General features: G+C 45.8%; 1 protein-coding gene and 1 long non-coding RNA gene across 2 annotated transcripts in view; both read left to right on the forward strand.

Moving 5' to 3' along the window:
* The first annotated feature begins 7657 nt into the window (after positions 1 to 7657).
* LOC128446476 (uncharacterized) lies at positions 7658 to 8056 on the forward strand. The gene is made up of 2 exons (XR_008339581.1): positions 7658 to 7808; positions 7892 to 8056. It is a non-coding gene; the product is annotated as an uncharacterized LOC128446476 (long non-coding RNA).
* Positions 8057 to 9914: 1858 nt separating this feature from the next.
* The window catches only part of ppargc1b (peroxisome proliferator-activated receptor gamma, coactivator 1 beta), a 91990-nt gene continuing 77229 nt past the window's right edge, over positions 9915 to 24675 (forward strand). The window contains exon 1 of the mRNA XM_053428900.1: positions 9915 to 10018. Coding sequence (XP_053284875.1) covers positions 9938 to 10018 — 81 coding nt within the window. The 5' untranslated portion in view covers positions 9915 to 9937. The remainder of the gene's footprint in view (positions 10019 to 24675) is intronic.

The following is a 24675-nucleotide window of genomic DNA, read 5'->3' on the forward strand; positions in this document are numbered from 1 at the left end:
ACACGATCGTGGACATGTTGCAGGTTCGGATCCTTCAGTCTCCTGAGCAATGAGGAGGAAAACACACAAAGTCAAAGATGGTAAAATAAAATCATTTGCAATATAGAGACTTTTTATAAACCCTTAAAAACTTAAGTGATCTATTTTTATAAACATTTTTCTTTCAGCCAAAACAGGTTATTTGTGGCAGAAACAAATAATAAATAATATCACCCATGTTCTTTCCCCAACAACACTGATAAACTGTGAAACACAAACACATGTCGAGTGAATATAAATATTAATAAACGAGCGTGTAGCCTGGATCGTGCTAAAGAGGAACTGGAGGGATGGAGCGATGATAGTGATAGTGACGTTTATTTCCTGTGTGTGTGTGTGTGTGTGTGTGTATGTGTGTGTGTGCTCTAATAAAAACAGTTAGTGAGCATAAACAACAATGATTATGAACCAGAATCAATCAGAGCTCTAAAGAATCTTCACGTGCCTTATCGGTGGATTAGCATTTTGCCTGCGTTGCCTCTTCCCCTCAGTGTTTGTGTGTGGAAGGATGTGAAGCCGCCGATTGTGTGAACTATTTAAATTTACTGCCAATTTAGCAAATGCAGGCAGGACCCCCGGGTTCACGTGCACGTTCCAGCGTTTTCATTTCCTTCATGTATGAATGTGTGCCGCCTTCGGCAAAGTGAGCTCATCCTCGACCCTCGATTCAACTCCTATTAACCAATCAGAGGAGAGATTAGGACTCTAGCAGAAACGCCCTCGGCTGGAAATCATGTCTTTGTTATGTTTTCATCTCTGAACGTATTTCTACAGAACTTTGGCGGAGGATCGGCACAGAACTAATTTTACAGGCAAATCCAGGAATTTTTAAATACCAGTTTCTCAGGGAATAATAATGATGTAATGAATAATAATAATAATAATAAAGTCTATTTAGTGTCTCTCTAGTTTTTGCTCTGGTCCCATGCAGCAGATTTCACGAGAGTCCACACGTATGAAATCTCTCTGCAGCTGAAGTGAGTGAGTTACGAGGTGAAGTAAATAAACAGCGAGCGGAGGCAGTGAGTGGAGACTGAAGGTCAGACCTGTGCTTCTCATGTTAATGCTGCCTTCAGGTGATACTCACGTTATTTACAGCCTCTGTACTTAGAAATATGGCTTCTTGTTTATATTCTGCAGGACTAATTGAAAAGCAGATTTGGTATTTTAGCTTTTTCCATCATTTCTTGCTTGAATGATTTATTTCTACAGAGTTTCCTCCTTTGAGCTTTAGTGTGATCGTGCTAATTTCCTGTTTAATGTAAACCAGAGAACTTCTTCATTTAAGCTTGATGTGATTTAATGATTTTGTTGAACTGTATCTCTGACGTTTTGTGACATTTGAATATTGAGTTTTCACTCTTCAGATTCCAGACATAAGCTGATTCATCAGTCCAGCAATGAATCTGCATATTTCTCTGACATCTTCCAGAGATGCTGGAAGTGAGAAGCAGGACAATGTTCAGAAAATTCACATTTCACATTCACTTTTGGAGATGAGGGCCGACGCCGCAGTGGATGAGCTGTAAACAACAACAGTGAAGTGAGAAGAATAAATTGAAAACAGACATATGGTCTCACATCATCGTTTTCACAGGGAAACCCCATTTATTGTTTTAATTAACACACGTGTACGATTATCATTTCTGGTCCATTCAGCTCAAATCGTCCTCGTGACCTTTACGCTGCTCAGCGGTGATGTCACCTCCTCAGCTCCGTGCCGCAGCATGAATACAAAGATGCTCTAATTGATTTATTGGCTCCTCTTCCCAAGTATTTCACAGCCTCCATCTCAACAGAGCAGGTTATCACGTTTTTCACTCTCTCGGCTCCAAATCACCGTGATCACATTATCATTGATTGTAGCGTAAAAAATCAAGTAGCCCAGCCAACGTGACTCAACCCAACTCACATATCATTTTAAATGTTTTGTCTAAACCCAGTCTGGCCTGGTTGGACCCCCACAGGTCCTGACTGGTCCCAGTAGACTCCACAGCCAGCTGAGGAGTCCAAATAGTTTTGCAGTCCCACAGACCGGATCATATTATGACCTTGACTGATACTTATGTGTTTACAGTGGCTGTGTAGCGTATACGTTTACATGTCACATCTGACTCTGGTTATTTAGTGTTTCCAGTCCATAAACTGCAAATATAAATACACTCCACCGATCTGCCGCTGTAGCTGGGGAAATGAAAACCTGTCGGCTCTCACACTTCTTCACTTCTTCACTTCTTCACTTCATCCTGCAGCTCACTTTGTGTTTGTTGTTGTTGCTTGTAACAGGTGTGTGTTTGTGACGCGTCATCGATCAGCATCAACACCCACACACCTCCTGCCTTAAATCACAGCGTCGGCAGGAGCCCACAGAAACAGACGCTGATATGAAACATCCCACAATGCGATATTAATACAGCGGGGGGGGGGGGGGGGGGGGCTCTGATAGGTCACCGTGTAAGAACATACCAGATAAAACCTATTTACAGTGTGAGTTCACATCCAGACCTTCACAAACATCTTGAGCTGCTCTGTCACTCCGACTTGGAGCAGCCTCCAGATCCTCTCGTAAATTATGTCACTAACGATGCCAGAGGTCTGAGAGGAGTCCTGCAGCCGGGAGTAAACATCAAGGAGCTCAGCAACGTGTTCAGCTGATACCGGTGTGTAAAAATAATAATGGTACCACAACACAAACCGTCTTCACGTGCAGGGCAATGCTTTATTTAGTTTAGATTTTTCAACACTGACGGATTATTCCACCTTTAAAAACGATTTGTTACATGATGTTGAAGGAATTGTGACATTAATCGTGTCGAACACTGAAGGACACGTTGTCTTTTCAAATTGATGAGGAGTATATTTGAAATTAAACTTTAGATATAAACAATGTTCTGTATTTGACCTACTTTGACCGATCAATCATCACGTTTTACCCTGTTTATATATCATCAAACATCTAATTCAAACCCAGCTTATCAGAAACATGAACAGTTGAACAAACTGCAGTGTGATCAGATCGACCCTGAAACATCCGAATCATATCTTTCAGAAGAATTTAGGTCACATGACTTGTGAGTTTGGTCCATGTCCCATCTGCTAACACGGAGGAGGCCGGGTGTTTGACCTTTTAACCTTCAGACCTGAAAGTAGGACACAAGGACTTTTATCGTATTTGTAGCGAATTCATCCGAAGACCTGACTCATGCTTTGCCTCTGACCTGAACGCCGGTGACCTGAGAGTCGACCCAGATCTGCGGTGACCCCCCCCCCGGTGAAAGCAACACTGTGTTTGACACGCGTGTAACTCAGCTGATCTGGATGTATCAGAAGCGAATGCAGTCATATGAGAGGACCCGGTCGTGATGTGTCGGCTCCGTCCTCTGAGTTAATCACTGCAAAGGTTAAGGTCAGTCTGCTGGCAGAGGCCCCGGCTGAGCGGGCGAGCCAGAGAATGAGTGAGAGAGAAGAAGTGAGAGAGCGAGCGAGCAAAACACCGGGCGAGCAAAACGCGCCACGCGGGGAATTAATACCTGAGTCGCTCAGATTCAGTCCACACTGTATTTCTCCTGCAGCCTTTCACCAGACTGGCCAACCAGGTAATGAAACGCCCCCCTCCCCCCCCCCCTCTCCCCTGTTACGTGTCAACGACCCCCCCGCTGCCTTGAATTAAACACTCCCATAAATCACAGCTCTCTTGATTCCGTAATGTCCTCGGCAAAGATTAATTTATTTAAGGATCAGAAATGTAAATGAATTTGTTTCCGGACCTCGTCGCTAAATATAACACAGAGAGATGGGGGGGGGGGGGGGGACGTCAACAACAACAACAACAACAACACAACATTAAAAAAAAAGAAGCTGCCCTCTCCTTGACATTGGTCTTCGGATTTGAATATCTGCCGCCTCTCTTCCCTCAGAGTCGTTCACATGAGTTTACTAATCTGCTGCGATCAAAGGGCGATCGAGAGAAAGCTCGTGTCACCGCAATCTGTAAAATGCAACTTTACTGTGATTTATTGGCTGTTTGTGGAAATATTGAATCGTGTAAACGTTACACTGCTGCAGACATCACATATTTTATTGGGCTCTTTCACAGTAAAACTGTTTCATGGAGCCTGTTGAGAGGATCTCTGTTGGCTCAGTGGCACCGGGGCTGGACAGCTCTGGAGGGTTTGGCTTCCTGACAGTCGGCTGCTCTGTCTTGGTATTTCCTCTATGGATCTTATCTTATCTTATCTTATCTTATTTCATCATTTAATGCTTTAACTTTCCTGAATCTAGCAACATCAGAGAAGCAATTTATCACTTTTTACTGAAACATGTTCACAGCAGTGGCCCCTTTGGGACTTTTGGGCTCTGCTGCTCCTCTTTTCAGCCTCTGTCTGAAACACTTTGGTTCCTGTCTCTTTAAGGCTGATGAATCCAGTCTGTTGTGATTGGCCAGCTGGTCCGCTCTGTTGTGATTGGTCAACAGCCTCCAGCTCGTGTCAGAGATGTCGGCCTCCGCTCTCACTTCACCTGGATTTCTTATTCAAATCACGAAGTCCCACGTGCAGTGTTTTCTGTCAGAGGAGAAGCTCCCTTCATGTCTGACGTTCAGCTTTTTAATATTCGATCTTTAACATTCACAAACGACCTGAAGAAGCATCACACGTCTCCTTTTAACAGTAACTATTGTTCTTGTTGAAGAAGACTTTGCGATGAAGAGTCGATCTTTGCATTGTGAACAAGGTGTCGGGCTGAGTGATCTCCTGATCGTGTCTGTGACCGACCGACTAGCTGCCTGTCCACAGTAGATTCCTGTGAACCGATGGAGCCCCCTGCTCTGGATATTTATATCTGGAACATCCTCCTTACATGACTGGATTCCTCTCGGCCTCTGCCTGAGATCCTGAGACGAGTCAACACAAAGTACGTAGAAACATCCTCTTTGTTTTTTAACCCAAATCCTGGCTGCGTGCACATCTGGCAGCCGGGGCCTGAGGGTCCTCATTCCGTGTGTCTGATAGGTTCCACCGCTCAGGAGGACATGAAGCCTGCTGTGGACGTGGCTGTGGGACGTCTGGGTCCTGAAGGCACCGCCCCCACGTCCCTGTCTGCAGCACCTCCATCTCCAGGCGACGGGGGTGCGTTTGTGTTTTGGCAGGACTGGTTTTTTGTTTTTGATATCGTGTCACCCCCCCCCCCCCCCCCTCTACCCCCTCCCCCCGTGTCGCAGCAGCAGATATTTTCTCCCGGAGCATTGTGTGCGTATCGATCTGTTGTGGCAGGAGGTTTGGACGGGAGTCAGACAGCTCGGACAAAATAAAGTTCCAACGCAGCCTTCAACCAACTGCAGCACATAAACAAGTGAGGCAGCGTTATGAGTAGGCAGCTGTTTTCAAATGATGTTGTTCTGTTGAGATATCACCATATTCATTTATTGCCCTGGTATAAGTTTGTCTCATAATAGTTAGACAAGCAGAATTTCCAGTTTTTCGGGGGGGCATGTTTCCCTGTTTGTGTCTTTTTTGCTGTCTTAAAGATTTAGTTTGTTTGTCCAGTGAAGATTTCTCCACACAATAACGGGGTTCACTGCAGAAATCACTGCTTGCATCAAAAAAGAAAAACAGAAATGGACAAACATGCAAAAATAAGTTCATCCTGTCGAGCAAAATCAAAACTTTCACTTCCTGTGAAGGTGCGAGCGCTGGAAACTCCAATTACCCCTGAAGTCGTCTGAGGTCGGCCTGACCCCTGCACGTGGGCCGAGTTCAGAAGCTCAACGTGTTTACAACTCTGAGTTATTTTCTGATCAGACAATATCAGCGCCCGGGTGTGAGTTGGGGACGTCACCTGGATTATCACTGGAATGTCCCCTTAGATGAAATCCTGTCTTTGCCTGTGAGACCCCTCCTGACCTCGGATGGCGGCCTTGTCTTTGGTTGGGGGGGCTGCACCCCTCGGGGACTGAACATTATTGAAATGTCCTCTTGGACAGGCTGGACGCTGCTTAGACACCCATCATCTGAGTGTACGACTGGGAGCACTGGGTTGTTTCTGTGTTCGCTGTGGTTCTGTGATGTAGTGAGGCAGTGACGCCGCCCGGGCTCCTGCAGCTCACAGCCTGTTTGTCTTCTTGAGTTTTCTTTTGGGCTCAGACGTTTGTTTTTTCCGCGAGCCCCCGTGGCACTTCCCCCGTCTCTCTGGCACATTTTGTGTTTTGCTCCTTTTCGCTTTAGATTGTTTGTGCACAGAAGAAACCGAATCTGAAAAGTGCACAAGGTCGAATGCGGTCGGGAGACGCTTCCCTGTGGAGTTAGGATTTTTTTACACAGCATCAAAATCGTGCCTTTCTCGCTCCAGCTCACCTGCAGATCCTCAACGCACCTCAGGAATATGAATGCACAGATTTGCATTCTGACCTTTGACCCACTGAACGTTTATTTCCCTGTATCCGTGGTCGTCTCTGAGATCAGAGGCTTGGCTGAAGGCCTACGATTTAAATATCATATGTGGTAACACAAGCAGAGGACATCACTCGAATGCCAGTTCGGAATAGCGTGTGTACATTCTAGTAACGTCGACCTCGTCTTTCACCTTTGACCCGACTGACCAGAAAACATGCAAACCTGGCAAGTGGGTTACTTTGAAACTTGTATGACATGTTTCTATTTCTATCACAGAACGGTGAAGGTGGCGAATTTGCAGGGAAATTGGAAATGTTAAAAATGAGAGAGAAGGGGAATGACCCACTGTGAGCCAAATGATCTGAACCCCTGGATTTAGAGAGGACCCCCGGCGTCACACGTTCAGTTTGTGCATGTGAAGACGTTAGTTGTTGGATTGTGTTGAAACAAAACAAGTTTGTCAAAGCAGCTTTCATTAAAAACCTGTTTCGCGGATCTCAGTAAGTAAACCCTACCTCGAGGTGAACTGAGCGGTGTTGTCACAGAAAGACACAAAGATCAGAACCACACACACACACACATACACACAGCTCTGTTATGGGCATCACCATTACACGTGTGTGTGTCTGTGTGTGTGTGTGTGTGTGTTTCCTAATGCCTGATTTCACCTTCTGGCTGCAGCTGCTTGTGGGAATAGCTGCAGTTGTGTGGAAACTTGTGATGAAATAACAAACAAAATCTTACATTACAACAAAGTCCAATTTCCACCATGTGAGGATTATATTGAACGATATAACACGAAGCTTTCTGTGTATTTTAAAAGAATCATTTAATAACTTATACGTAAACCAAGTGTTATAATGTGAGATCTCATTCAGTCTCCTTGTTGTGCAAACAGAATGACTCACTCCCATAAAACTGATCAGACACGGCTACTGGTTTAGATTTTAATCGCTGAAACTCTTAAAATGTTTGCGTCGCACAAACACGCCAGACAGGCAGCAGCAGCACACAGCTCCGGTCTGAGTTCAGACATGTGCAGGAGTCAATAGAGGTGAGAACTAACAACCTCACATGATGATACAACAGCAGAGGAACGAGGAAGAAGTGCAGCTCCGGTCACACAGGGGGAGATTCAAACAGCAGGAAAGACTCTTTCTCAGAATGTTTCACATGAAAACTGCAAAATTCAACCCAAAGAATCAATAATCATCAATCCTGCCTTTAGCTCAGGTTGTTTTCAGTTTGATTTGTAAGCTGGTTATTTAATTTTAATCTAATTTAAGACAAACACTTTGTTTTGCAGCGTCCAACATGTTCCAGGAGCAAGTCCTTTTGAAATGAAAAGTAGTTCATGACATCCTAAACTTCCACTGGCATGTTCATGTTTTTTATTTCTCTCATTCATTCAAGCCACAGATTCCTTCATTCACATTGATTTGAATCTGTTTGATTTGTTTCAGAGTGGTTCAGTGTGTCCTTTGTCCCTGGATGGTTTATATATTGGAAACTTCCTCATTTCATTCATCCCCATCTTGACCAGGACTGCCCCTGACTGAGGAGAAGCTGTATTTCAATGGGACCTTTCCTGGTTTAATGATGGATGAATAAAAGCAAGTTGAAATTCAGAGATTTGCATCAGAATACTTACTTCCCATGTTGCAGACATGTCTCTAACAGGAGTTACAGGGTTGACATGAACCCACCTCCTCTGTGTTTGTGCTGTGAGACGTTGTCGAGCTACCTGCCAGACGTTGTGTGTTCTGATAGATAACCTGGTGAAGTTCACCTCTGCTGAGCCAACATTCAGGAATTCAGGGTGTGTGAGCCAGCTCCACTGATGAAGGTGCAGTGAAATACAAGTGGTGGTGATGTGTGGATTATTATAATTTTTTTACTGGGTAATGATTATTGATTACTGTTCCCAAACTACAATGTCACTCAGTTCATTCCGAAGCCAAGGCCCATGAACAGCTCCGTCAAACCACAGTGAAGTCTGCTAGAGGCAGAGCTTTATTTGGATCTGCACCAATTTCAATAAATATACATGAAATGTGGAAGAATTATGAGAAATCTGGGAAAATGTCCCCAAAACTCAAGAATGTTCTTGTTTTTTCTTTTACCATTTGGTTCCGTCCCTTTGTCTGGAGACATGTCAAAATGTAATTGGATCTTTTTTGGCCTGTTTCCCGTCCTTCCTCCAAGTTTCATGAAAATCAGTTTCGGGATCTTTGCGTAATCCTGCTGACAAACAAACAAACAGGTTTAAAGACATAACTTCATTGGTGGATGTAATCCCCCCCCCCCCCTTGTTCCTCCACTTATATATATATATATTCTGGGCATTTCGTTAGTTTATCGATGGGACAAAGTAAGCAGGAGAACCAGAGGAAGGCCTGGAGCTGCTTCACCACGAGGAGCCACACCGCTGCAGCTGTTAATCAATCCTCTCACAGCGTGGACCAAAACTTTACACCCCCGTTAAAAACAAGACAACTTTCTGTCTCATCGCTCCGTCTCATGTCCACGTTTTACAGCCTCGACTTGCATCAACCGGTGTCTCGTCAGACAAGTGACACACAAAGGCAGGTTCTGCAGTTCTACCCGGCAACAGAAGCTCGGACACTTAAAACCGTGCGTCTGAAACCAGAGGCAGCGTGGTGCGTCCGGAACAATCAGAGCCTCTGTGACAACAACCGCACTCTGGATGAAAGCAGCTTCTGGAGAACCGGTTTTGTTTTGTGTTGGCTTTTGTTTTTCCCACTTTTCAAAGTGCTTTTCAGTTTGAGTCGCACAACGCAGCTTCCTCCTTCACACACAGAGGCCAAGTTAGAGTTAGGGTTCAGTATCTCGCCCCAGAGACACTTTGGAATCCAGACGAGAGGAGCCGGGGATCAAACCAACCCCTCTGTTGCCAGTGGACGACCCTCTTTGCCCCCTGAGCCGCAGCCTGAACAGCTGATCCCAGGGGCCAAATATGGAGTTTTATCACAGTGAGGAAATATATAGATGCCAAAAATCATTTGAGAATCTTGCTTTAAAGTTTAGTTTATCGGCTGAAATGAAAATGATAAAAAGCAACTGAATAAATTAATAAAATAATTCTAAATCCATATAAATGCATCATGGATTCAATCAATATTTCACAGATTACCTGTTGATACGTCTACCTGTAATTTGATGTGATAGTTATAACTTATAAAAATGACTTTATTCAATAAAGTGAGCTGTTGACTTCCAGTTGATTGAGTGGCAGTTTAAATGAATGCTCTTTTTATTGCGATGGGGGGGGACGACGACCCTGGAGTCGGTGCATTGGCCCCTGGAGGTCTCTTAAGTGTGTGTGTGTGTGTGTGTGTGTGTGTGTGTGTGTGTGTGTGTGTGTGTCTGTGTGTGTGTGTGTGTGTGTGTGTGTAAACAGATGCGCCCCCTGGAGGCGGCTCTTGCCCACTGCTCCTCCTCCTCCTATACTCCGCTCTCTGACTCCGCGGCTCCTCATTCACTAGAAGATGGCGGACTGCGCTCCACTATTAGATGAGGAACTCTCGTCCTTTGTCTTCAATTACCTGACAGACAACTCCGGCAGCCAGGTAAGAGCTCGGCCTCTCTGGACGCACGGGACTTCGGGCTTTGCAGGGCGGGGGGCGTCTTCGCGCGTCGCCGGCCGTGGCGCACGCTACGCCCGGTTGATGCGAGGCTCTCTGCCGGCTTGCAGGCAGCATCTCCCCGGCTGACTGCCACCCGGTGCACCGCTGTGTGTGGATGTGTGCGCGCGTGTGTGTGTGTGTGTCTTGACGTGTGGCTTTCACGTGTTTTGTGGAGGAACTGTCATCCGCGCGGGGTTGATGAGGAACCGCCGGATTGAACGAGCGGTGGAGCCGGTGCTGGACGCGCGGAGCAGCCGGTGCGCCGCCGCCGCCGCTCGGGGGCGGAGGATTTGGTATTCACAGCGGCGCTCTGGAAACTTTTGACGCATTCTTGAGGGGAAGTTTTTCGAGTCGGTGCCGGAGACGTGGACACGTGGTGCGCCCCGGAACGCGTGGACTCATCCCGGGGACTGTGTGTTGACGTCCACGCGTCCAGGTCCTTCCCCGTGGCGGGTGTCGCGCCGCTTTTTGAGTGAGAATCGAGCAGAGAAAATAAAAACCTGTGCGTATTAGTGTTTTGGACGCGCGGCGCCGCGCGGGGGGATCCTCACGTTGTGTCGGTTGTTTCTCGCACAGTCGAATCAGGATGTTGAATAATGAGGAAACTGACACATCCGAGTCTGTGATGTTGTTACGTGTTCGTTACAACACGCTCCCCGCGGCACCGGGGCACCGGGGGAGGGGGTTCGAACCCGGGGGGTCCGTGGCTCCCCTCGCCTGGTAAACCGTGCGCGGTGCCCGGTGCTCTGTAAAGTTGAGGTGCACGTCACTGGCTCTTGAAACGGTTTTTTTCCAGATTCTTCCAGATCACCACAGAACCACGCTGTTAGAAAGTTATGTGATTTTTTTTTTTGCGTTTTCGTAACAGTTTGCGTAATCACTGGGACGCGGTTACGACACCGTCCTCTAGTTCTCACGGTCGTTGGCTCAGGGCGAAGGGAGAAACTGCGGATCCTCGCGTGGAGTGAGGATGAGGAGGATGATGATGAAGAATGATGTGTTGCTATGTGGGATGAGTGGAGACGTCATAATGCATTGAATTTCAAGGAAAAAACGCCAAGACGCCAGACTGCGTTGAGAATTCTTTAGAATTAAGGGATTCCTTGCTCTCTTGCAAACGTGCACATCCTCAAGCACGTCATTTTATGCTATTATGAAAGGTCGTGACGTTGAATAGACTTCGGCCTACAGTCAACACACCAAGCAGCAGCATTTAAAAAGAAATGTGAACTTTTATAACTGGTATTCATGTTAATCCCCGAATAATCTGCTGAAGTCCCCCCTCGGAGGGCGGCAGCGAGTACCGTCTAACAACGAGAGAAGTTGATATTTAATCTTAATTAACTGCTGTTTTGAATAAAATAAGTTTCCCGAATCTACTATATGAAGGTTTTGATGAACACTGACGTAAAGCAGTGTAACATGACACGTGCATTTCCTCACAAATAGAAGAATATAATAAATGAGTAGTTTGCCTGAGGGGATTCTGTGAAAGAATTGAATTGTCAGAACGTTATCAGGTCTCATCTCCATCTTCCTGCTGCTGTGGAGTCACGCTGCCACAACACGCACGGATCATTAGCGTGCACGAAAAAACCCATAACACGGTCTGTCATTGGAATACAGGACCCCTGTGTTTACTGCATAAGATTGCGTCACTGTGATATTGTGTGTTATTGCTCTGATTGCACGGTCATTGGATTGGGGTGTGCGTGTGCGTGTGCGTGTGATTGGCAGTCTAAGCAGGTTAATTCAGTGTGTGGTGGGATCCAGGGAGAATATGGGCTATTTATAACGTGCAGCAGTGACACACACACGCACACACACACTACACACACACACACAGATGTGAGCTGCATGAGGAGAAGAGGAAGAGGAGAGGAAACAGCCCTCATCTTTGAGGAAGACACACAAATCACAGTCATATCCTGTCGTATAATAAACCTATAGACGTCCTATGACATCACAGCCATTATATATGAACTCGCTGTCTATCTCTTTTTGATTAGCGTGTCCCCTGGTATCTAATATTCCATGTATGTGATAAGCCTGTGTTATTCGAACACACACTGGTATGTTCACATAATATATTCAGCGATGACCCTATTACTCCTGAAAGACATTATGTTGCTGTACCAGTAAATTATACATAATAGCAAAATTAATATTTATATATATACAGTATATGTACATGTGTGATATTCCACGGGGGTCCGAGTATTTATCTATAGTTTCACAGTATTTAAATCCTCCAATCACTGTTCAAAACTCCAGAACCTCAGTGAATTCAAGTGCGTGGCTCAAAGTTTCCAGTGATACACAATATGTCAAACTGGATTTTGGAGAAATGTGCATAAAGTCACGTAATAGACGAACACGCTTGGTTTCTTATTAATTAATTTGCCTCGTGTTTGCAGTTAAATGTTCCTCGTGGGCCCGATCGCTGCAAAGTCCTTGAGTGACACAGAAAGATAAAGTGCGACCTGAGTACGAGGAACAGGGAGAAAATCAAAGTTCTCACTGTATCACTCCTTCAGCTCTTTCTTCATGTGGAAGACGATAAGGTTATCTATTCTACAAATGCAGCGTTAATATGTTAATATTTACTCAGGGCTATTAGAGCTGTTCCAACCCCCCCTCTCCCTCTCCCTTTCTCTCCCTCTCTCTCTCTCTCTCCCTTCCTCACATCTATTGGTGTGCATGTGTGTGTGTGTGTGTTGCTCGCCCCTGCCGGCTGGTTATTGTAATACTACTCTATCCTCGTGACTGGAGTTACAGAACAGAGCTGCTGCAGTCATGTGAGTTGTAGTGGAGGGAGGGAGGGAGGGAGGGAGGCGTTTCTCTCTGACGTAGTGGTCTGACGGGCAGCTCCCCCCTCCACGCCTCCTCCTAGCATGTGACTCCCTCCCCCCCCCTCCCTCTCTCTCTCTCGCTATGTAACACAGTCCAGCTCTCTCGCTCGCTCTTACACATACAGTACACATGCCTACTGTAAATCCTCTCCTCTCATCCTGCCGTCTTCTCCCTCGTCCTCCTCAAGTCTTCCTCTACCTTAGAGGCGCTTTATGATATATTTAGATTCCATCGCACACGGAATGAATGAACATGTGAATCTGCTGCAAGAAAGAGAAGAAGCCCGATGTGCAGAAGTTCAGCGGTGGTTTCATTGGATGCGGTCGTTCAGATAATTTCTTCTACTCGTCTTATTTTTTTGCTGAGTTAGTGTCAAATTTAGGTCAAACAAAAAAAGGTCATTGTGGTTCACAGGGTAGAAAGACAAATATCCCTGTTGTACGTTGTTGCCGAGGTTTAACGCACAATAAGTACACAAATGTTCATGGCTGTTTAAGCACCATAGCCTGGAGGTTCTCATTGAAGCCACATGTCAGTGGATGTTTGTGGGTTTTGTGGATCAGGAGCTTTCATGAGCCTGAACAAGTTTTATCTAGAGTTTGATGTTTAAGCTGAAATCACTCTCTACGGCTTTTATCTGGACTCTTTACCAATCCAATTAAATGCTCTTAAAATGAACCACTAATCAATTTTGAATCAGTTTCCCTTTGGAAGCATGGATTTGCCATTTCACTCTGTGTGCAGCTTTCTGGCCTGACCCGTCACGAGGCTGATCTCAGTGCAGTTTGTCTCTCAGCCGTACTTCAGTGCTAATCATTGACCGGGTGTCGAGGGGCCGGTCTTGGTCCGTTCAGGGGATTGACTCTGGGAAGATCAGGCTGACTTAACGTCAGTCGCCACATCCTGCTGGAACAGGGCACAACCACCCACAGCCCGCGTGCTGGTCAAATATTAGCCGTGGCTCATCCAGCCTGTTCTGATCTGCCGTTCACACAGTCACATGCTGGTTTCCAGTGAGAACATCTTTAATCTCCTGTTTTCTCATTTGAAATTGATATGTTTGCCGTTAAGATCAGAATGCAGTGTGATGACAGATATGATACAGCCACTTGTCATCTTTAAGATCCCATGTGACAGTTCTGTTCTGCTCAGGCCTGGAGGTCAAAGGTGTCAGACATAAATAGCTGCACCGGTTTCCTCAGAGATCATAAAGTTTTACTGCAAAGGCTAAATTACCTCACTGTAGTACCCAGTCACGACTGAGCCCAGAAATCACTGGGATTAAAAGTTTGTTCTGTCTCATGTGAAGCTGATAAAAGTTGACGGCCGACTGCAGCTTCTGCCCCCCCCCCCCCCCGTTATATTATTACCTCTTAATTTGAAAAGTGTGATGAAAAACGAAGGGAGCAGTCGCAGCCGGAGACGTGTTGAGGTCAAAACAAGTGAACAACTTTGGAAACCCTTTCTGAGATCGTCTGGAGCCCGGACACCAGCAGATGACTCACAGCTTCCATGTGTTCGTCCTCTGTGCTCCACGTTAAACTACATGTTATCGTCAAGTAGCCTAATGAAGATTAAAACTCATCTCTTAAGTGTTTCAAACATTAACGACGCCTACACGTATACACACCGAGAGGAAAAGTTAATAAAGCTTAAAGCCATTAATGTGCTGCTGCGCGGCTCCACAGAGCCTCAGACTGTCCGTCAGCAGCTTTATCCTGTGACCACCACACCCCGGGTGTGTATGTGCACTCGCTCCCACGCAGCAGGCCGCTCTCAACCCTCTGACTCAGTCATATATCATAGAAACAATAACTTTAACCATACAGGAAATACTTGGGACCTGGTTCCATCAACAACTGAAGGAACCAGCAGCTCTGGATCTGACATGTGCTTTTCTGGTTGACTTGCCCACAGGTAGAGACACAAACTGAGTGATCCACGGTGGATTAGTTGTTTCTGTGAAGTGAGCGAGGTTCGAGGGCTCCTGCAGAAACCTGCCCGTCCCCATGAGGACACAGAAGAGGGCGGGAAGACAAATATTAATGCAATTATCAAGCGTCAATGGATTTTTGGTTTGAATGAAACGCCAACACACACAAACGGATGTAGATCAGAGAGTGACAGACGAGTGATAGATCCAGACAGACAGACAGACAGACAGACGGGTGTATAAATAACACGGCTCTGAAGTTCCTCTCAGGAGTGATGGATACAGGTGTCCTTGGCACTGACGTGGATTTACACTGTGCCAGGGACAGACACACAAAAAGCTTCCTTTGCCAACACGCTACCCGTCACCTTCTCGTCTCACAGATTTTCCGTCTGTGTTTATTATGACAATCACGTTCACGTTCATTGTGTTGAGCTCTTTATGTCTCAGGTTTTTGCTGTTTCATTCCCAATCCGGTGCCTTTGTCCCTCTTTCTCTTTCTCTCTGTCTTTTCTGTGTGTGTGAGTCGTGATGTGCGGTGCTGCAGTGTTCAGCCCCACAGTGACTCACCTGTCCCTTCTGTCACTGCGCTGGACACACACACACACACACACGCTGCACACAAACTATAAGATACAGGGTGCACTTAATAATACAGGTTGCATATCACTGGCACCTACAACGAGCAGGTCAAAGGTCAGAGGGTGAAGGTGTCTTGTCAACAGATAAAACCAAATGTTCCCCTGACTAGAATCTGAGAGGAGGAAGGATTGTGTCTTAGATGCACTCGGACTCTTTGAGTTACAGTTGTGTGTTTGTTTGCATTTCCTTTTGTGCGACGATACATTTGTGAGAAGGTGAAGCTGAAGAAACTAACACGTCCTCACTCTGCTCTGGTTTCCTAACCCAGCGCCTGCTCGGCCTCCTGCGGCTCCAAGGTGCTTAGGGTGCTTAGTGTGTGTGGGTGTGTGTGAGTTCAGTTTACTATACGTGTGATTATGTGTGGCTGATCCTCATCGTGTGTGCGTCAGAGTGGGCGCTGGGAATATGGCTGCTTCCTCAGAAATCCCTCTGTGGTTCATCAGGCATCCGGCTTAGACGCTGACCCCCCCACGGGGCCCTGCGAGTGTGTGTGTGTGTGTGTGTGTGTGTGTGTGTGTGTGTGTGTGTGCGCCTCTTAAACTGGGCTCATAGACTGCATGTGTTGTCTATGCGTGTGTGTGTGAGTGTCGCATGTCGGAGAGTGCTGTTGCGAGCTAACATGCTAGCAGAGGCAGGTGAAGGGCGGGGGGGGGGGGGGGGGGTGTCCCTCAATAATTAATTGCTTGGTGATTCGTCAGCTGCTCTCTCGGCATTACAGGCTACAGCTGACACCCGTGCACTCACACACACACACACAAACACACACACACACACACATTAAAGCTACAGGATTCTGGATTAAACAAGGATCATGGTTCCCGTACTTGGATCAGAGATTAATGATGATGATCTCCTCTTATTGTTTGAGGAAACCACTTTCTGTAAAACATGAAATATGACCTGTCTGATTTAAATATTAGTGCAAACAGTCTGAATCTCTATTTCTGGTTTCATAGCTTTATTGTTCCTCTGATCGTGATTGTGTTAAACAGTTGTGTTGACGTGCGTCAGGAGCAATTAGAGGCCGTTGCATTAATGCAGTGCGTCTCCTTGCTAATGCAAATATGGCAGAATTGATTTCATCGAGATTGTGAAATCCAAATTGCTAATTTAACATGATTAATTGCACATGAGGGTGTAGAGAGCAGATATCATCTGGACTCATTCAGTGCCAGCTACCAGTGTTATCATCATCCTTTGATTTCCCTCCTGATCGTCTGTCGTCCACGTTTTCTCTGTTGAACCTCAGCTCCATCCTCGGTCTCTGCTGCAGGACACATTAAAGCAGTTGTAACCTTTAGCCCGTTCTGCAGCACAGGGATGAACGGGGCTTACTGACCGGGGGAGGTTTGCTGCCAACCACGGCTTCACAATACTCCTTCATTAGCCTGGTTTCCACCAGCGAGGCCATATCAGGCTCCTTCCTTGTTTCTGCCTCCTTTCGGCCTAATTTGGAGCGACTGAGATTTTGTGGTGTTAAACATTCGGCTGCTTCACCGTCACACAATGTGAGAAGGATCATTTCTGAATGACGTGATTTAAAAACCTGAGATGAAGCAGCTTATGATGACCTACTTACTGAGGAAACAGTGCAGGGCCTGTTCAGGTGGGGGGGGGGGTTCGATGCTTGACCAGCTTGTGTGGTTAGTCGGCTCCACTGGGATCCAGTAGAGATTTTCACAGACCAATATCTGAAATGCCTCTCATTTCTGTTGGGCTGCTGTCGTGCCCTCACAGTGTAACTCCACCTGTATCTTCATGTTAAATAATGAAGAAGTGATGTTGAAAGCTTCCATGAGAATCAATCATCTGCAGTTCCAACCACTGAGGTCCGAGGAGGTTGAGATCCACGAGATCCGAGACGCCTCCATTTACAGTAGAGTTTATTCCTCTCTAATCTGATTTACACTCTCCAGAGTGACGATGTGGAATAAGTGCCTCCGGTGCGAGGGAACAGGAAAGGTCAGAGGTCAGAGGTCACAGTGTCAGCAGAGGGAACTCCCCTCAGATCCGGACGAGGACAGGACAGGTCTTTATCGACTCAGTGCAGCGGCAGCACCTCTACTTCCAGTTTGAATCCCACCTTGCCTGCTCACTGCAGGATTCTCCCAACACATCTTCCCCTGAGGTGGAGCAGCCGAGCAGCACTCAACCGTGTAGAGTGTCCAACACGCACAATGGCTTCATCGCGTGTGTGGCGGTGGGAGGCTGAGGGAACAGATGTGGTGGGAGAAAGAAGAGGAAGAGCTGCCGAACCAGTCTTATTAGATATTCATCCTCTGCCTTGTGCCGACTTAATTTTATGAAAATGTATTTGGTTGGTCGCCCGTGTTCCAGGTCGTCGCTGCTCTCGCCGTGTGACTCAAACCGGAGTGTGATGTTAAAATGTAAATTTCTCTCTCTCTCTCTCTCTCTCTCTCTCTCTCTCTCTCTCTCTCTCTCTCTCTCTCTCACCAGGCTACAGTTTTAATACAGATTATGTGCTTAACAGTCGGTGCTGTGATTCTCAGTTATCGTCTCTCATCACGTCTTCCTTTTCCCTCTGCGTTTGTGGTTCTTATCTTTTACGCCACATTCAGATGCTCAGCAGTCGGGACTTAGAATTCCTTATTTATTGTAAAAATCATCATTTACACCATATTGAACATTTTGCCGCTCAGCGATGAAGAGGACGATCAGTGTCCTGGTCGACGTGTCTGTGAGATAAAGTGAACTGGTTCCTGTGGGACTCAGATCGAGGAGGTTTCTTTCAGTTTGGGAAACGTCTGTTTCATTAGACCTGTCAGTGGGTTTGCTTCAGAGCCGACCACTTGATTTATCAATTAGTCCGATGTTAATTGGCATAAACTTTGTCTTAACAAGCAAATAGACGAAAACATTCTATTGGAGCCTCCCTAGAAGCCGGACTTCAGCAGATGTTGTTACTTTAATAGACTCATTATCATTATTATTATGATCTCTGTGCTTGTTTGTCTGTTAGTTAGAAAGATAACTACTGGATTACCAACTAACTAGTTGTGATGTGGGTCAGGTAACAACCAATTACATTGTTGTGGCGGATTTCTTTACCTTTTTTTATTCATTTCACAGAAATTAATTCATGGATTTTGATAATAAAGGAATCAGACATGTTTAGGAAACATTTTTTTACGAGTGTGTGTGTAATTCGGTTCAGATCCAAATGGAAATCCAGATCCGGTGAAGGTCTGGCGTTTGGCAGATTGCATGTCTTCAGATGCACATTCGATTAACTGACAAAGTAATTATCATATTGCAAATGACCGCTGTCTGCAAGGCTAATTAGATTTCTGCGAAGCTGTTTGTCAAGCGTTTTGCATTTAGTGAATATGAAACAATGCTGAGCCCTGCATGTCTGCGTATTCTCCTATCGTCTCACACGTGAACACGTAATTTAAAAATCAACATATTGACTGTGTGCGTTGTGTGTATGTCTGTGTGTTTGTGTTATCTTTAGTTTTTGCATCAGAGAGTCAATACATTGGCCTTGTGTTGTGTTAGGCTTTCCCTTCATCTAAACACGGACAGTGCACACATACCTGCTGAGGCACTTGGTATACTGGGCTTATATATAATATATTATGCATGTTTGCTATAGAGAAGTGATGGAGGCCTGCATCCCTCATCTGAATTCATCCTCACGTCTCAGGCCTTATATCCGACTTGTATCCAAACATGTGCAGATATGTGTGTGTGTGTATGTGTGTGTGTGTGTGTGTGTGTGTGTGTGCGTGCGTGTGCCATGTGTCCTTAGCTAACCTTTCCATGTAATTTGTATTCATCACAGGGGCTTTGTTGCTATATATTGATAGTGTCAACATGAGCGTGAGACAATTTGTCATTCTCTGCACATGCACATGGACACACACACACACACACACACACACACACACTGCAGCTGTGTTCAACACCTGAGGGAGATGGGGAGGTTGACAGAGAGGGAATCCAATCTCACCCAGCAACTGGGGGCTCTGTAGGAAACCGTGGGGAGGCCGAGCGGTCACCGAGTCGCCCTGTTTCTTTAAAGCTCTCCTCTGGTGCGACCTGATTTATCACCGGGGGGGCGGCCACCAGGGAAATGTCTTATTTTACCGTATCCTCCATGTGTCAGGTTCTAAAAATCTGAGGAGATGAGAGGGGACGCTGATAACTCGGTGGCACGTCCACGTCGAGCGCAGTCTGATGTCGGCCATCGACACACATTCGTATGAGAAGCGGCGTTTGAAGCTTTTAACCGATGAGGGAAGAGGGGGGGGTTCCGATGTCAGGAACGTGTGCATCAATTCACTAAAAGGGAATCATGCAGCTCTACCACTGCTGATGTAATGCACTGTAATTAAAATCATTTTAAAGTGTGTTCCTCTAATTGCAAAGCTATGGAGGGATGATTGATGCTGCAGACATTTAGGGGTTTGTGATGCTTCTGTGAGATTGTAAAAAACAAAACACAATTCCTGTCTGTATTAAAATATTGAGAATTAAAGTCTGAAGCTGTAAAACATTAGTTCAGAACGAGCTGCTATTGTAAAAGAAGAAGTGTTAGTTCACTGTCCGCTGCAGTTGAGTAACTGGACTTTGGCTCTTCCTGCTGTAGTGATAGAACCTGTGAGATCAGTGGAGGTGTAAACGCTGGTCTCTCTCTCTCTCTCTCTCTCTCTCCCTCCTTGACGCGGTGCCAGTGTTTTGGCTGGGGCTCGCCCCGACTTAGCCGACAGACAGATCGAGTTGTAAAGATGTCTGGACCGCGGGTGGGCAAGCGCCCAACTGCACAAACACATCATCTCCCGTCCGACACCGACACTACAGCCCCGTCGGACCGGAGAGGGGACGCACATCACGGGGGGGGGCGGGGGGGGGGGCGACCTCCTTGTTGGTCTTCTGCCAACCACAACGTAAACATGGCGGAGTGTCTGCTCCCTCCCAATAATCCACCGGTTCAACGGGATTATTGTATGGAATTACAACCCCCATGCTTCAGGAGGTGCAGGATTACACAGGGCGTCTACAGGAGGAGCGAGCGTGGTTCCTCTGGGCTGGGGGGGGGGGGGGGTTACCCAGAGGAACCCTGATGGACACTATAGTGATGGACGGTGTTAAGTGTGTGTGTGTGTGTGTGTGTTTGTGTGTGGGCTCTCAAGGGCAATGGTGTAAATGAGAGAAAAGGTTAAAGGAAATTTCCATGAAATGTTGCGAGGGAATATGAGGACATGGGGATGGACACACACACACACACACACACACACACACACACACACACACACACACACACACACACACACACACACAGTATTGCTCCTCTGCCATTACTCCACTTAAAAACCCATTTGTTGTTATTTTTAGATGTTGTTGCTTCCTCAGATGAAAGTCACATTAATGTCTATGAACGATTCTGTTTGTGTATCTGTGTGTGTGTTCGCGTGTGTGTGTTCCCTACAACAGTGAGTGTGTGTGTGTTTATAAATAGGTTATTTGGCACAGATGTGCACTTGTCTCTGTCACATCACACACGTCTGATTGCACTTTGGTCTAGATAACCAATAAATTCCATCTGGAGTCTCGGCCATTGATTCTGCCTCCAGCCTTCAAAATAAAACAAGCCTCTGAGTTAGAGAGGAACCGCCGCCCGACATGAAAACTCAATAAATTACCTTTGTGTAGGTGTTGAGATGTAATAAGCTCATATTGTGATATGTGTCCTCGTGGTAATCGGATAATTCATCGTTAAACACTTTCGGGTGGAGTTTGTCTTGCAGCGGTGTGCGCAGGCGGCTCTGCAGGGCTTAGTGATGGAAAGTTTAGATGTGTGTTATGTGTGTTGTGTGTGTTGTGTGTGTTGTGTGTGAGTGTGTGAGTCATGAGTGTGGGTTGCAGGCGAGCTGCAGGCTTCTACCTGCATATTGCAGAGAGAGTGACAGAGGTGGGTGAGGCCATTTCTGTCCCTTGAGATGCATGCACAAACACACTTAAACACATTTACTACACACACACACGCAAACACACACACATTAATTCCATATATGGCGTGTGTGTACATGTTCCCAGTAAAACATCCTGCTTGTTTTCAACTTGTAACTTTCCACTGTGCTCTCGACCTTTGCTTGTTCTTATTCTACATTTTATCCCACCATCATCTCTCTCTCTCTCTCTCTCTCTCTCTCTCTCTCTCTCTCTCTCTCTCTCTCTCTCTCTCTCTCTCTCTCATTCTCTGTGTGCTCTTCTTCCTCCCTCCCTCCATTTCTCCATCCATCTCTGTCTCTCTCTCTCTCTCTCACTCTCTCTCTCTCTCTCTCTCTCTCTCTCTCTCTCTCTCTCTCATTCTCTGTGTGCTCCTCTTCCTCCCTCCCTCCATTTCTCCATCCATCTCTGTCTCTCTCACTCTCTCTCACTCATTGACCTACTTCCCAATGGCTGCTCAGGCTTGCGTGACCACAGTGCTCAGTGCTATATGGTGATGTGACATTACACACACACAGACACACACACACTACACATGGACAGGGGCATACAGTAACGCTTGCACAAACATATTTATTGCTGCGTACACGTAAACGTTCATACCGAGCATGAAGAGTGTAAACCTGCCTTCTGAGACTTAATAGGCCAACAATTAATAGTTTGGGCTCAGATATGAGGTGATAATAAATAAAGAAATTGGTCTAATATTGATATTTATCATGCAAAAGAAGCAGTGAATGAGTTCCATTGGATTTATTTATGAAAATTGCATATTTCTCTTGAATAGAAACTAAATATGATCATATCGTCCCATAGAAGTTGCTGAACAATAAATGCATACGTTACCCCCCCCCTGCAGAGAGTTTACCCTCATAATAATTTAATAAAGCCAAATGACTTTGACCTCAATGTTAGATATCACAGTGTTATTATGCAGATAGAGTCATAATTGGCAGGGATATTAGCTGAGTCGGCCATAATCACCATATCTGCATCAATCTGTAGAATCAGACTTTCATTTTGAAAGCTTAGCCCAGTTCCCCGTAGATTTACTGCAGCTCTCTGTTCAATCTGCAGCGGATTTCATCAAAAACAATATTTAATATTACAGAGAAGGATGAAGATAATATAAGATAAGATAAGATAAGATAAGATAATCCTTTATTAGTCCCACAATGGGGAAATTAGCAATAATATAGCGGCAAGAGTCAAACACAGGTTTCAGTAAGTAATAAGTAACATGTAATACTTAAGTGAAAGTAATATTAAAATATGACTGGAATAGAAACAAGTATATACATCATAGTATTTACGTAAATTGCTGTAAAAACTGAATTCAAACAATATTGTCACGTGTGTGTAGCTTCACAATCTGTTTGTCGGCATTGTGTATCCGCGTGTGTATAGAAAACGAGAGGCTTCTTTCAGAGCGCCACTCCGGCCACACCCATGTTGTCGTGTGTTGTAAGTTTCTCTTGTGTCTTTGTGTTGCTCGTTGTTGGGCTCCTACGCTAAAGGGCGAGGGTTCTCTTCACGGGAGGAATGCCGCTGCTGTGATGCAACATGTCCAACACGCTGAATTCTTTAATGGTGAGTGTGTGTCTGTGTGTGTTTGAATGAGTATGTGTTCAAACACGCGTCGGCATCTTTATTGTGTATGTGACAGAGGAGTGTGTTTACGTGGTTGAATGTGTGCGTCGTCACTTGAACGGAGAGGTGGGACAGATGAAGGATCAGTTCCCTCTGGTTTTATTGTCTCCTCGTCGTAGGATCTTCTTCTTCTTCTTCGTGTGTTTACCCCCCGGCTTTCATACTGAGTGTTCGCCTGGAATGGTTTAACCAAAGCCAGTGCACGTGGCAACTGGTTGAGCAGAGATTTACCAGCACGGTCGGCTTGGTGTACTGGATAAATAGGATCACAGATTTCCCCTTTGTTTTCATTGATTGGGTTGAAAGAGAGATGAATCAAGACTTTCCTCACGCCCCGGGTGTTGGGAGGAGGTTTCTGAAAGTGCAGGTTAGGCCACAGGTCCATTTGTCCTGAGTGTTACTGGTTTCCTGTCACTTGTATCCGTCTGCATGTGACAGAAAGGAAACCTCGGGGCCTTTAATCCAGTGTGAGCTGGGCCGGGCCTCTGCTCTCTGCAGCCCTGCGCAGGATCAAGGATGCGTGGATGGAATAAATACACTCAGGTGGAATAAATGATTTTCCACACCAGTGCACCTCCGAGTGTTATTGCTCTCAAACCATAACTCAACACGGATGCTATGCACAGTGTGTCTTTTAGGGCTGTGGTGGTCTGGTTCCTCGGACCAGGGACCAGACCAGTGGTTCGGTTTGTTTGGATAGTTTGGATAGTTTGGATTTTCAGGAAGTTGAGATGGCTTTAAACAATAGAAGAAGAACAAAATCAATTGTCTCTTCCAACGATATAATGTCGCCAATACATAAATAACTAATCCATCAAATTCTGATGACAGGTTATAACAAGCTATTGAATTTAATACCTCACCCCATAAAAACATCTTAATTGATATTTCCAGTGAAATGATGATGATTGATGTTTCTTCTCATCTCAGCTCTTCTGTGTTTCTACCCCGAGTCGTTCTTTCCCCCTCAGCTCTGCTCCACTTTGCACTTTCCTCAGCAGAGCCTGACCTCGTTTTAACTCTCCCTCCTCTTTTCCTTTTTTTTTTTTTTTGGTTTCTCTCCCTCTTTTCACTTTTCATTTACTCACCCTTCAGTCGCTCCTCATGCCTCTCTTGTCTCCGCTCCTCTCCAGTTACTGTATTCCTTCCTTTCTCTCTTTTCCCCTGATTCATGTCAGTTGGCTTTCATGTCAGCACTGCTCCCTCTCTCTCTCTCTCTCTCTCTCTCTCTCTCACTCTCTCTCTCTCTCTCTTCTCTCTCTCTCTCTCTCTCTCTCTCTCTCTCTCTCTCTCTCTCCCCCTGCGTTTTACTTGGATATCCTTCTACCAATAGTTTGGAGCTGTCTGGCTGGAGATAGCAGTTACTAGGGCCACACACACACACACACACATACACACACACACACACACACAGACACACACACACACAGACACACACACCGACTCAGTGACAAGCACAAGTTACCGTAAGTGACTGATGGATGTTTTGTCAATCAAATGTGAGATTTAGTTTGACAGCACACGCTCACACACTGACAGGGTGAGGAGC

The sequence above is a fragment of the Pleuronectes platessa genome, chromosome 8, assembly GCF_947347685.1.
Source record: "Pleuronectes platessa chromosome 8, fPlePla1.1, whole genome shotgun sequence".
Classification (NCBI taxonomy): domain Eukaryota; kingdom Metazoa; phylum Chordata; class Actinopteri; order Pleuronectiformes; family Pleuronectidae; genus Pleuronectes; species Pleuronectes platessa.